At 41.5% G+C, this 15,120-nt stretch overlaps 1 protein-coding gene across 1 annotated transcript in view; it reads left to right on the top strand.

Annotated features, from left to right (window-relative positions):
* igf2bp2b (insulin-like growth factor 2 mRNA binding protein 2b) overlaps positions 1–8,853 on the top strand; it is a 57,305-nt gene extending 48,452 nt beyond the window's left edge. Inside the window, exons 12-16 of the mRNA XM_072657326.1 lie at positions 2,339–2,455; positions 2,777–2,851; positions 3,502–3,633; positions 3,776–3,889; positions 5,382–8,853. Of these exons, the coding sequence (XP_072513427.1) occupies positions 2,339–2,455; positions 2,777–2,851; positions 3,502–3,633; positions 3,776–3,889; positions 5,382–5,480 (537 nt within the window). The 3' untranslated portion in view covers positions 5,481–8,853. The remainder of the gene's footprint in view (positions 1–2,338; positions 2,456–2,776; positions 2,852–3,501; positions 3,634–3,775; positions 3,890–5,381) is intronic.
* The last annotated feature ends 6,267 nt before the right edge of the window (positions 8,854–15,120 follow it).

Genomic DNA, 15,120 nt, shown 5'->3' with positions numbered 1-15,120 from the left:
TAAAGAATTGTTTTAATAAGTAATTTAAAAAAATGACTGTAGAAAACATGGACTCCTTGGTTCCATTCCCGTCCGTTCTCTAGAAATGAAGCCAAAACTGTCCGCCATGTTGGCAAATTTGCAACCAGAGTCTGTGCAGTAGAGACCAGAGGCAGAGCCAGACTCTTGGTTGACCCGCCTCATTCCCCCAGACCAACTTTACGTTGGTATACGTCTCAACAGTAAACGTGCAGCTCATGTAAGTTCCTCTACAACTCAGCTTCTCCATGTAATGAACAGAAAGGGTCTCATGCAGGTCCTGCAGATGACCAGGCTCTTCAGGCCCAAGCTGTCAATCACTTCATTCCTAAGTGTGACCCCACCTTCTTATGCTAGAGCAGAGTAAGGGTTTAAAGGCTAAGGGTTTCTGGGGGGGAAATAAAAAAAATGGGTGAGTTAACACAGAGAAAACTAGCTGCTGGAATTTGAAACATTGAAATATATGGGGATGGGTGGAGCTATACGTCATACTGGAACCAGCCAGCGCTAGACCAGTGGTTATATCACTTGAGAGATGTTGCGCTGTCCATATGTTAAACAATGTTATAAATAATTTACAGTAATGTGTGTGTGTGTGCTCTGTACATTGTAAGAACAATAAGATATAGATTAAGAAAATAATGGAAAGGTGGTGAATGTGTAACTTCACTGAATCATTCTGAATCAGACCAAAGGAATTCACCCAGAGTGAATTAATCCAGTATGAAGTGATCTAATCGTTTCCTGTGTGTTGCTGCGAGGTCGGACCTTTACAGCACCGTCGCTTTCATTCCTAAAGAAGGCAGAGAAAGACTGAGGAGGTTGTTGTGTAAGAGGAACACGTGGCAACGGTAAAAGAGTAGCAGGATAGAACAAGTCAGACTGCTCTTCACGTCAACACCTCCGTTCTTCTGCTGTTTACTTAATCTTTATGTGCCAAGACAAATTACAGAAATACACTGTGTCAAAACACAAATTGCAGTGAGCGAGTGAGTGTGTGTGCATGGCTTTGTGGATTTGTGGGCGCTTTCAGTTTTGAAAAATCCACATTATATTTTAAGTGCCAAAATGTTTTGCTTCCTAAACTATGATTAATAAGACATTACATTTTTTTACACATAGAATTATAAAGACATTGTCACCTTGCGTGTTTAAGGTGGTAGTAAGTTCAGGGTCCTGCAGATGGCGCTGCACAAGGATGATCAGGCTATAAATACCTGCATGGTGTTTGACAGGATTGAGGTGACTGAAGTGATAGAGGTGGTACAGTTCAGGGAGTGTTTTATTGGATGTGTTGAAAATGGGTCGTAAAGCAGATAATAGCAAAATAGCTTTGCTTTAGGCTGGATTTGCTTGTAGAAGTCAGCGCAGGTCCTTCTGCCACTGCTGGTAGACCCATATGACCGTATGCTTCCACACACCTGCAAATTCAGCTTCAGCAAATTCAGCTTCTTGGTCTTTTCCTTCATTGTGGACATTAATTATGTTAATGTTCAGAGTGAAGCTAACAAGCAACCACAGCCTATCAGGTTAGAAACCATAGAAATGTTATCTGAGAGTTCAAATAGGGTGCTCAAACTTTTTTTTTTTTTTTTTTTTTTTTTTTTTTTAAATGGAAAATTTTACTAACAGGTCTGTAACAGGTTTTAGTAACAGATCTGTAAACCTATAATGTCTGAAATCCTATATTTGACCCCTGTGTCCTGACATTGTGTAAAAGCAAAGTTGTGTGTGTTGCTTGGTGTATTTTAAGGGTGTGAGGGGGCTGGTTATTGGTTATGCTCAGTCATTCTGTAATGGCCGTTAAGGTTGTGGTCATGAGTAGCGCTTAGACCCTAACCTCACAAGGACACATAGTTACCTTTAGTATAGTTAGCTTTAATTTTTACACGCTAAATGTCCAAAAGTGTGTGGACACTTTCTCATCCACCCTGAAATCAATGGCATTGATCAGGAGTGTGTCCCACTTTGCTGCAGTACCAGCCTCTAAGCTTTACACTAGATGTTGGTACATGTCAGTAAGAGTTTGATTGCATGTAGCCACATGAGCATTGCTGAGGTCAGGTACTGATGTTGGATGATTAGTTCTGGCACTGCAATTCATCCCACTGGATCAATGCTAGGGGGCTACATACCCCCTAGCTGATACTAGACAAGCCTTTCTATGGAGATTATACAAGCTCTGTGTGCAGTTGAGCACCTGTATCATTGGTGGGTGAAGCTGAAAGTAGCCAAATAGAATGTATATCTATATACTTTGGGATGTGTTGATTTTTACACATTTATTTTGTGTGTGTGTGTGTGTGTGTGTGTGTGTTAGGCACCGGAGCAGGAGGTGGTGTATCTCTTTATCCCTACTCAGGCAGTAGGAGCTCTAATAGGAAAGAAAGGACAGCATATAAAGGAACTAGCACGGTTCGCGGGGGCATCCATTAAAGTAAGACTTCTCTATTTGTCTGACCTTATTTGTCCATCTATCCATATACCTATCCATCTGTCTTTCTATCCATCCATCCGTCTGACTGTCTATATAAAGAAATCCGTCTATCCATCTATTTCTGTCTGTATCCATTTATGTCTTTGTGGCTGTCCATCCATCCACCGGTCTGTCCATCTAGATCAATAATTATCTGTCTATTGATCCATCCATCTACCAATCTATTGATTTGTCTGTCTGTCTATCTATGAATTTATCTATACTCTGAATTTCCAACCCTAAGGACTGTAGTAAGTAAAGTCTGTGTTTTGTTGTTTGCAGATTGCCCCCTCAGACAGCCCTGATGCTCCTGAGAGAATGGTCATCATCACTGGTCCTCCTGAAGCCCAGTTCAAGGTGCAATATGTGAACTGATTGTGTTTAAACTATATAACAAAAATTACTTTCAGACATACACTCAGCCAAGACGTGTTTGGTGTGTAAATCTTTACACGCTTACATCAGTGTTGAGTTATTAGGTCATGAGTCTTTGGTTTGGACTTTTGAGCATTGTTGTGAAAATTTGATAGCATTCAGCATCAGGCGATGGATGCTGGATCATCACCACCCCACTTGATCCTCAACTCATCCCAAAAGTATTGGATGGGGCACCAACCATCATTCTAGAGAACAAATTTCTTCCACTGCTCCACAGCTCAATGCTGGGGGGCTTTATACCCCTCTAGCCCACGCCTGGCATTGGGCATGGAGCGAATAAGTTCATGTTTAACTGCTCCAGAGAGTCCTGTTCTATTGGCAGTACTTCTCTACAGGATCTAGACCAGCTTTGGGTGTGCTGTATCAGCAATGGTTGCAACTTAAAGTAGCTGAATGCATTGATTAGATGGGGTGTCCACAAACATTTGGACTTGTAGTGTATTGTAGCCTCAGCTGCAGTGCGAAACTACAGAAGCATAATTCAGACATCACATGTCTTGGCTGACTAATCAAATGTGGTGTACGGGAACTGTGTAAATGACATTTTTATGCTCTGTCTGTGGCCGCAGGCTCAAGGACGGATATTTGGGAAGCTGAAAGAGGAGAATTTTTTCACCGCTAAGGAGGAGGTGAAGCTAGAGACGCATATCAAAGTCCCTGCGGCTGCTGCCGGTCGAGTCATAGGAAAAGGCGGCAAAACGGTGTGTCTGAACGTTGGAGAGTTATTATTAGCGTCATATTTTTTTTTCCGTTTGTTGTCGTCTCGTCTGTTTCTGGTTGACTTGTTACCACATGCCATATTATGAATGAGTATCCCTTTCTCTCTCGCTCACTTCACTACAGGTGAATGAATTGCAAAACCTTACTAGCGCTGAGGTTATAGTTCCACGGGACCAAACGCCAGATGAGAACGATGAGGTGTTTGTGAAAATTATCGGCCATTTTTTTGCCAGTCAGGTACGTGCATGCCCCTTTTAAATGAAGACTCAGACAAATATGCATCAGCTCAATAACAGGCAGTGTAATTACACTCTGACCTAACACACTATATTGCCAAAAGTGTTTGCTCGCCTTTGCACGCATATGAACTTGAGTGAGATCCCATTTTTAATCCATAGGGTTTAATATGATGTCGGGCCACCCTTTGCAGCTATAACAGCTTCAGTTCTTCTTGGAAGGCTTTCCACAAGGTTTAGGAGTTTAGTGTTTATGGGAAAGTTTGGCCATTTCTCCAGAAATGCATTTGTGAGGTCCGACACTGATGTTGGACAAGAAGGCGTGGCTCACAGTATCCGCTCTAATTCATCCCAAAGGTGTTCTATCGAGTTGAGGTCAGGACTCTGTGCAGACTGGTCACGTTCTTCTACACCAAACTCACTCACCCATGTCTGACCTTGCTTTGTGTACTGGCGCGCAGTCATGTTGGAACAGGAAGGGGCCGTCCCCAAACTATTCCCACAAAGTTGGGAGCATGAAATTCAATGAAGAGTTCCTTTCACTGGAACTAAGGGGCCGATCCCAACTCCTGAACAACAACCCCACACCATAATCCCCCCTCCACCAAACTCTGCACTTGGCACAATGCAATCAGACAAGTACTGTTCTCCTGGCAACCGCCAAACCCAACCTCGTCCATCGGATTGCCGGACAGAGAAGAGTGATTAGTCACTCCAGAGAACACATCTCCAGCGTCAGCGTGCTTTACACCACTGCATCCGACTCATCCGACTTTGCATTGCACTTGGTAATGTAAGGTTTGGATGCAGCTGCCTGGCCATGGAAACCCATTCCATGAAGCTTTCTATGCACTGTTCTTGAGCTAATCTGAAGGCCACATGAAGGTTGGAGGTCTATAGTGATTAACTCGCGATTTTACGTGGCTGAGTTGCTGTCGTTTCCAATTCGTTATACTCCCACTGACCGTTGACTGTGGAATATTTAGTAGCAAGAAAATTTCACGACTGGACTTGCTGCACAGGTGGCATCCTATCACAGTACCATGCAGGAAATCACTAAGCTCCTGAGGGTGACCCATTATTTCACAAATGTTTGTAGAAGCAGTCTGCATGCCTAGGTGCTTGGTTTTACACACTTGTGGCCATGGAGTTGATTGGAATTACCTGTATTCAATGATTTTGATGGGTGATAATATTTTTGGCAATATAGTGCATCACCACTTTCACACAAAAACCTCCAAACTGTCAACTTTACAGGAAAAGCCAAAAATCTTATCAATGTAAAAATCTTATCAATGTTATTCCAGGTAATTTTGGAGCATTTCTATTGGTCCATTCATCATAAAATCCAGACACAATGTTAAAAACAACTGCCAGATTCAGATTGTGATTTTGTATTCTATATCTATAATATTATGGTCTGAGAGCAGATATTAATTAATGCTGTATAAAATGTTTAAATTAATTGACTTGAATTTTGTGTTGATTGGCAGACCGCCCAGCGGAAAATCAGAGAGATCATTCAGCAAGTAAAACAGCAAGAACAGAAAAACCAGCAGGGGGCACCAACACCTTCGCAGCACACCAAGTGACCATCAGAGGGCGCCAGCAAGCAGCAGCAGCCTATGAATGTAGCTCCTCCGAGCGCAAACCAAAATGAGCAAAAAGCGCAAGCGAAAGAAAGAAAGAGCGACAAGGAAACAGACGGGAAGGACAAGAAACACGATCAAAACCAAAGAACTTTAAGTAAAAAACAAACAACAAAAAAACAAACGACAGAAAGCTCACTAGAAGAGCAGCAACAACAACAAAAAAACAACAACAAAAAAGAGGCGCAAGTGCTTCAAACTCGACATTGGAATGAACACGTTAGCGGGCGAGGGGCGTCGAACGTTTAACGTGTCGAGATGCTGTCTTATGGTACGCAAGCGACCACTGTTCGTAGGGGTTGTGTCTCTCTTCGAGAAGCACACATGCAGTAATTGTTACTACGTAAAGCAGAAACTGCGCCACCTGTACGCATATGAGACGGTTTTACCAGCAAAACATCGTACTTCTCGTGTTCTTACAGGCAGGCAGATGCAAAGCGCGTGGGCACACTGCGTAAATGTAGGCCGGACTACAATTTCAAGCCGTTAAAGGCAGATTGTTGCGTTGATAACGAACTACCTAAGGGAGATTCGAGAAAGACTAGTAGGTCTATTTGTTTTAACAATGTTAATTTATTAGAAGACCATAATGTGCTTTCTATCTAAAACAACGTTTCTGTAGTAGAACAACACTCTACTTTAGGACGCCTAGAGCAGATTTTTCTCCAAAGCATTTAGCATGTGTTACAATGGTTAGCATGTCCAGTTTTCATGACCCGATCGGTAGTACTTGGATCATTACGGATTCCTTGCCCGAACACGGCCAGTCGCAGTCGTCGGCCGTGTACAAGCTAAGCGATTTTGTAATTTTGCACTTACTAGAGTTAGTAAAATCAGGCTCTTAATGTGAACAGGCAGGCCTAGCTGTAGGTACTCTGTTACTCAATTTATTTTTTAAGCTTAGCACAAGCACTTCTTACCAGACAAAAGGTTAAACTGGTAGTCAGAAAATTAGCCCGTGTGCCAACATTTGAACGGTTTTACTCCTTCACCCACATTCTGCTTCTCCCACCTGTTTCTGGATCTTTCTCTTCGACTTGTTTCCTATGTTTAAATTTCTAGCTCCTCCTCCAATTATTCTGGCCATGCTGAGTATTTTCAGACCTCTGCCTCCAAATTATGAGGGAAAAAAAAACACAAATCATGTGATGATTATGATTGTAAAAATCTCAAGTCAGCCTGAATTAATGATTGTTGTTCAGAATGTCTTATTTTGCATCGCAAAAGTTCCCAATCATGCAAACCCACATTCAACACAAGCACTTATTTGTGAAAGAACAGCAAAAGTCTTGTAAAGTGCGAGTGCAATAAGGAATAAGGGTTTGGGCTGATAATCAGGTCCTGCCCAGGCAGCCCTGATAAATGTCATGAATGTATATTGTGTATCGTGAGACTGCCTTCTGCCAGCCGATGTGCTGTACAAGGCCAGGCAGCTAACGCCAATTTGCTAGCGTCTCCCTCTCTGTCTCTTTTTCCTTCTTTCTTTCTTTCGTTCGTTCTCTGTTCCTTGTTCATGACCTTTGTCCCTGGCGTGTGGTTCGTCACGGTTCTGCTGCAAAAACCAGTCCCTATGAGGATATCAAGTCATCATGCGAAACACGGTTTGTGAGCGTGTTTACGTTCGTTCTTATGTAGCCTACACCGAAATAATATTTATGATTTTATTTTATTTTATTTTCAGTCCTAAAAGCATATGAAAACAATGCTGAGTTGTTTAAATTCTTGTTTTTATTTTTTTTTAGCAATTTTTAGACCCTTCAGGATTTGGAAAAATACCATTTTAAATGAGATCAAGATGCTGACTTAAAAAAACAAAACATACACACACACACACATTATATATATATATATAAAATATTGACCTTGTGTGTTAAATTTGTAAGCAAATCATTGAAGAAGAAAACAATTTAAGTAACATCACTACATTGATCATTGATCGTGACTGGCGCGAGAGTGAGAGTAGTACACACTGCAGTATTTTAACGTCGCCTGTTCAGAGCCAGCAGTGGGTTTGTTTATCAGCCATTGCTCCAAGAACAGTGAAAGCAAGATAAGAAGGAAGAAAAAAAAAGCAACGCCAATATGATTGTCTACACAGGTCAAAAAAGGCGACCTCTTACGCAAACTAGTACGATAACGTTCTACCTCAAGAACAGGGTACCTCAGTCCGATGTTTTAATTTCTTTTTACGTATTTTGTATACCTTGTAAAGCTCACGATGTTGAGCGTTTTTTAATTCATTTTCTAAATAATAATAAAAAAAAGAAGACGACGAAGAGGAGTGGCAAAAGAAAAAAAAGAATTAGTCAAGAAAGTGTGTAGCACCAACATGCTTCTTTTTTCTTGGGGCGAAAAAAAACAGGGGCTTCGCTCCCTGGCGTCGGAAACTGTGCAGTGCTTATTGGACCTTAAAGAGTTCCTTGTTGAGGTTAGCATAACTACCCCTTACTACAACTGACCACCTGGATAGATGATATATCCGTATGTACGTATACAGTATCTTGCATTGAGTTTGTTGTTGACGTTGGAAATTGATGTCTTTTAAAAGGTTCAAAGCGGCGAATAATAAAAGAGAAGGCTAAAAACTAAGGAGAACTGAAAATGAGAAATTAAACGCTTGCTAGGCACAACTTATGTAACCCGTAAGTCTTCTTTGCAGTGTAATTCAGTAACAGGTTTGTCTTTTTCCACTCCATTGTATGTTCTAGAGAAAAGGGTACAGTATCTTGAGATTAGTTTGGACATTAACACATCCGTTCTGGCTAGTTTGCTAACACCAGTCTGTGTGGTTTTAGCAAGGTTAGGGACATTAGTCGAAAGAGAGATTGGAGTTTGATCCTGTCGTATGCCATTCGATCTCTGTCTGTAGTAGAATTTTGCTCACTGTTGCACTCGGTGGTGGTTGTTTTTTCACTTTCAGGCTTGTTCCTTTTCAGTTTTGAGTGCACGGACAGTTAAACACATCATCAAGCGCATGACGTTCTCACTCGACAACTTTGGCATTTCTGCGTTTTTTCGTTTAGTTTCTTTTACAGTTTTTATCCTTTTTTTCTGTGTCAGGTTCTTACTACCTGTACTGTGAACGGTTTGTGCTTTTAGAAAAGTCAGACCAGGGAAAGCACTGGCTTATATGAGGTGCTTATTAGCAGAAATGGGTTTTAGACGACACACACAAGCTTAAACTTGCTACAGATTCACTTTCAGTTTGGAGGGTTTTAAGTTAGCTTTTTTCCGTTGGTTTTTGTTCTGTTTCTTTAGGTAAACCACACAGCCCACCAGCTTGGACATGAGCAATAAAGAGACACTTTTAAAACTATGCTGTAACGGGATCCTTGTCGTGTATTTGTTGTTTACACTGATCAGCCATAACGTTAGCAAATCATTTATGTCGGACGGGCGCGGGACACGGCTGGCATTTGGCTTCCGCCTTTAACCCATCCGTGCAGTGAACAAACACACACACACACACACACACTCTCTCTATCTGATCAAACACACACAGTGACTGTTATCACATGTACCTGGGGCACTGGGGAGCCATTGCTGCGGTACCTGGGGATCAGAGAGGGTGAAAGGCCTTGCTCAAAGGCCCAACAGTGGCAGCTTGCCGAGTCTGGCTATCGAACCCGCAACCCTGTAATCAAGAACCAAGAGCCCTGCCTAATGTAGAGTTGGTCCCCCGTGTGCTGCCACAACAAATCTGACCATTTGAGGCATGGACTCCACAAGACCTCTGAAGGTGTCCCTAGGTCTCTGACACCATGACTAAGGTGCCTTCATCACCTTAAATAACTGACCGTTCACTTGCTGCCTCATATGTAGATCCCACCTCTTAACAGATTCCTCTGTAGATGAAGATAGTCAACTGTTTCACTTCACCTGTCAGTGGTACTAATGTTATGGCTGATCGGTGTATACCTTCATAAGACGTGTGTGTACATGAATAACCCATCATCAACAGTTTCTGCCAGAAGTAAGTCAATTAGATTGCAAGGAACAGGGGCACACATGAGCCAAAACTTTACGACCTTTGGATGCCACTACAACAGCTCACTCTACAAGACCTCTGAAGGTGCTCTGTGGTATCTAGCACCAAGACGTTACAGCTGATCCTTTAAGCCCTGAAAGTTGCGAGGTGGAGTCACCACGGATCAGACTTGTTCCAACGCATTCTGCAGAAAAACAGCACACTTCCCAGCAGTCCATCTGAAGTACAAGTAAACTCAGACCAGGCGGCTCTCTTGCATTGCTCCAAGGTCCAGTACTGACTCTCGCATATCCATTGGAGGTGCTTTCAGTGGTGGACAGGGGTTAGCATGGGCACTCTGACCAGCCCCATCTGCAGCAGGGTGGGATGCACTGTATGTTGAGACATTGTCCTCCCGTGACCAGCATTAAAAACCTCTGGGACTTGCACCACAGTAGCCTTTTTGTTGGTTTGGACCAGACGGGATAGCATGGGAACATCCTGTCGTCCTCTTCAGACCGCTGTTCGTTGGTACAATGTTCACTGCATTGGAGATGTTCGAACTCCGGCGTCTGGCCATAGCAATTAGGCTACTGTCAAAGTTGCTTGGGTCTTCAAACCTGACCATTTGTCCAGCTCCAACACATCGACTACACAACCAACTGTTCACATACTGTCTACTATGCTTCCCAGATCTTCTGTTAGATATCACGACGAGATAATCAATGCTAAGTACTTACACTAAGTGGTCATAATGTTCTGGCGCTTCTGTGTATACTGAACTTAACTTTAAGTGAAATAACCATTTAAATAATTAGATACTGCTTAGCCAAATCGTATCTCTGAGTGGTTGGTGTAGCGCAGTGGGTAACAACTGTACCCTCCACCATGGCAGCCTGGGCTTAAGTCCCTGGCTGGGCAACCACACCACTCTACACCAATTAGACCCTGGGACTCCTAACACTACATTCTCCAACATGTGTAACATAATTCACATTGCTCTGGATAAGAGCATCAGCTGAACACCATAAATGTAAAGGTAAGGTCAGTTAATTTATTTGGGGGGGAAAGAAGAGCAAACTACTACGTCTCCATACTCCGTTCTGTACATTCACATTTATTACCCTTAGTAAACATGGCTTTGTGTTTCAGAGGATATAACACAGTTAACAGTCTACTGACTGCGACATTAGCATCACAGTGCTTTAAAAGGCCCGAAATTGTCCTCCATTTTCAAACATGAGTGTGTAATAGATTCAAAACACTGCCTTCCCTTCCCAGTCACCCAGATAACCTGCCTAGGTGAGGCATGTATGAGTAGCCCAATTGGGAACCAGAAAGTTCTGTCCATGGTTTCCATGTTGGCCCCACATATAGATGCCCACCAGGGTCAGTGATCGAACTAGGAAGGGTCAAACATGGGGCCTTCTGGGTTGTACACTAGATAGGACCCATGTGAAAGTAGGCTGCCTAACTGGGTCCCAGTAACAACAAATGTACAAACCTATTCACTGTTTTCAAATCAAATCAAGGGTACCAAAAAAAAAAAGTAACTAGTAACTGCCTCTACTGTCCAGGGCAACAAGCGCGTTAGTGAGGTCAGGATGTTGGATGATCACCACCCCACCCCACCTCACCAGCTCATCCACTCAAAAGTACTGAATGGAGCACCAACCTTCATTCCAGAGAACATAGTTCTTCCACTGCTCTACAGCTTAATGCTGGGGGGCATAATAACCCTCTAGCCCACGCCTGGCATTATGCAGCATGGTGCCAATGGGTTCATTTATCTGCTCCAGAGAGTCCTACTCTATCGGCAGTACTTCTTTACAGGGACTAGACTAAGCTATGTGTTTCAGCAATGTGTGCACACACTACTTAAAGTAGCTGAATGCAGTCATTAGAAGTCATTTGTGGGTGTCCGCAAACATTTGGACATAGTGTTTTTTAAACATACGGATATTTGATCTTAGTTTGAACAATCTTGAGAGATGGAGGTAATAAACAGAGTAAAGAACAGATGGAGATGATCGTATAGTGTAAAAAAGTACAGCATCACAGTAAATCATGCACAGAAACAAGTCAGTAAAATTAAACACATGCACAGTAGGCCAAACTGAGACACTCAGACAGGAGAAATACACTGTGTATATGTGAAGTGTACAGTTAAGTCATCGGAGAGGAGTGAACCCTGGATACACACTGCCTGTCAAAAGTTTGAAGCCTCGGAAGGTTGTTATATTAATTAATACATGGCACAAGCCAACATACTGCAGACTAAGCAGGGAATTAAACAGTTTGTGCCAGTCATACCTTCAGAATAACACCGAAGCCCACCTATTACATGTTCCTCTGTTAGGGTTGGGCTGTATCCACTATCTGGAGGCCTCATAACACTCAGGCCTCTCAGGAGATTAAAGCACCTTTGGGCCAGCAGATCTTGGTGGCGCTTCCTATGGCTCCTGTATTTGTAATGCATTATATACATAAGGTATTCATAAGTGTTTCTAAACTGCATAGTTACATGCATAGTTTTATATATTTGTTATATATATTTTTAATATTTAACATTGTTGTTTTTTTATTTTAAAGGGTGATTCAAACCATAAAGGAACCACCTTTGGATCCATTATATTCATTTTTTATTATTTCAACTTTTTGACCAAATGTGAATCCAGCCGTTGTTCTTTACACTGTGTCCAAATTGAATGATGAATGGACCAATAGAAATGCTCCATAATACATATTTTCACATTGAATTCCACCATAAGTTAAGAAGGTTTTTGCTATGATTATGTTAGAACAGACTGTAAGAGATGAACTCTAGGCTGGAGATCTAGGCAGGCAGCTTCTGCTTTAAGCTAGAAGGCCAGACCCCTTTTTAAAAGTAGCAATGACTAAGGGTATAAAAGTCGCTCGCAAACGCAGACTGAAGACCCACCAAGAGTACTTGGGCAAATAGTAGAGTGATCACCTTACTGACTTGTGTTTAGTAGTGTCTAAAGTAGTGTCTTAGCCCATTCAAACTGGCTGAGGTTTTTCTTGGGTAAATAGCAAAGCACTTTTGTAAGTCGCTAAATGCCCTAAATGTAAATGTAAATATATCCAAAATATCAGAAAACATCTGTCTGATAATATTAAAACCTTTGCAGATTTTTTTTCTGCTTTTGACTTTTGAGAGGCAGTGTGTGTTTAAAAAGTGCAAAGAAGTTTCCATTAAGGCACATGATGGTGTGAAAGTCAGGAATACAGGAGATTTCTTCAAATCCAGACAGTTACAGAAAAACTCAAGCCCAAAAAATCAAGGCTAAATCGAAATCAAATCTTTCACATAAACACTTTCCTTGGTATTTTAATACGTTTCAGCTCAAGCATCATAAATACATTCCTTAGAAAAAAACACAGCAGCATTAAATACTGTCCTATAAAAGGTGTAAACAAACGTCTACAACACCTGAGACACGAATCCACCTCGTCCTTCAGTGCATTTCAGAGCTTTCATCAGGTTTAAGGGCACAGTAAAGGCAAAAGGCACATCAAATCACACAGCTTTAAAATACAAACACAACACAGGTACTCTTAAAAAACCTGCAGCTGTAAAATAATCAATAAAAAAAAGATTTATATTTTAAATATACGGACAATGTTATTTTTATAGGGACCAGCTGATCTGATATTTGCTGTATTACAGTCTGGATTAAAGTTTGTGCCTGAATGTGTTTTAAGACCTGATGATTTTGGCACGACTGAATTTGTGGCAAAGATTAAGATTTCCAGTGAAAATACAGGTTCTAGCTTTAATAACTACAATATACTTGTTCATCTTAACCCCCCAAATCCTCCCTCTCTATTATTGCTGTCAATACAATCAGGGCATCAAAACTGCCCCTCGACCAGTCGTCCAGACTCTGTGGAAGGAAAGTGCAGAACTACACCACCTGCTGGTTATATTCAAAACATGACTCTCCATTCATTTAGCCATAGGTAAATAATTCACAAGCAATTAAGTAGGGGTGCACCGATACGACTTTTTCTGTTCCGATACGATACATAAACTTTGCGTGTCGATCGATACCCGATACCGATCTGATACCATTGTTGAATGACTATATCATGTACCTCACCATGTGGGAGAGACTTAAGGCATCAGGATTGACTTAAACTCATTTACTTATATTACTTATACTAATTGTGCTGGACTTTGGCGCAGTGTGAATCTAGTGATTTTAGTGGACTTCAGCTGTTTTTCAGAGCTAGATAGTCAGGATGACAGGTTGGGGGCGCTGGTGATAGGGTAGATAGGGTAAGTCTTGCTGTTTGCTATGATATGTGTATCATGTCTGTAGGTTACACTGATCCTGAGTTACCGGCGGTGCAGGAATCTGGTTCAGTGAATGGGTCGGCCTTGTGGATCAGCCTGATTATCTGATACCCGATCCAGCTAACTGCGTTAGTATCAGGACCAATATCCAATCCCAGTATCAGTATCAGCAGCGGTCCATCCCTGCAATTACACCAAATCACTGGACTGGAATCAGATAAAGATACAATGTACTGATGTACACTGATGTACTACAAATCCCATGGCTTTGTAAAGTGTCACTGCATGGGACATGTGCAAGACTTTGAAATTGCATATCTGCCTTTTACTGTCAGGTAAATATTTAGAATACTGACCTATAGCTAAAGCTGAATATGGGGGTAGCACAGTATTCTATGGTATACAATCACATTCATTTCATTTTAATAGATATTTTGAATGCGAACAGCAAGAGGCGCCTGCTTGACCTTCCTTCCTATAGTGTGTGATCCACTTATCACACCAAAGTAGACCTGGGCGATATGGAAAAAAATGATATCACGATATTTTAAGCCATTTCTTACGATATACGATATTTATCACATTATTTCATCATGTAGACAAAATGCACCAACAGCGAGAAATGTTTAAAAACTGCTATTCAAGTATTCTCACATACTGAGTCCTTCTATTGAATTAAAGAAGACTGATTAGACTGTTTGTAATGAAACGTGCAGTTAATCAGTTGCTCTTTAAGTACTGACGATATCCATGATACACTCAGAAAAGCATATTGTGTACCACAATAACAACATTTATCATCACGATATGATAAAATATTCTCATATTGCCCAGCTCTACACCAAAGTGCTCTTTTCTATGGCAGGCTCCTCAAACTCAAGTGCTAGAGAGCCTCTGGACCAGGGATGACTGGAGGGTGAAACTGAAAGTATTTGAAACACTATTAATACTCTAATAATAATCATTTCTCTAATAGTCATTTTTAAAAAACCTAGTGGTGGTTCCACAAAAATCTAATTTACAAAGTTTCCTCTCGGTACAGATGCAAGTTTCTGAAGGTTGTTTTGCACTGCAGCTACGAGGCCAAGTAGCCGGTAATGGAAGCCTAATACCCCACCAACCCCACGAGTTATTAGATAGCATCAAGTCCAAATTCGACACACTTCTATCTATAAAACCAACAAAAGTGCATTAAAAATGTGCTGCTACTGTTTTTAGCCATGCTGCACAGATCTGTTCATTACTAGCTACCTACGTTAGTCTCGTAGCTCCAGTGCAAAACTACAAATGTAAAC

This window comes from Salminus brasiliensis, chromosome 15 (genome assembly GCF_030463535.1).
Source record: "Salminus brasiliensis chromosome 15, fSalBra1.hap2, whole genome shotgun sequence".
Lineage (NCBI taxonomy): Eukaryota > Metazoa > Chordata > Actinopteri > Characiformes > Bryconidae > Salminus > Salminus brasiliensis.
The sequence above is the reverse complement of the archived record's forward strand: the minus strand, read 5'-3'. Positions and strand labels throughout refer to the sequence as shown.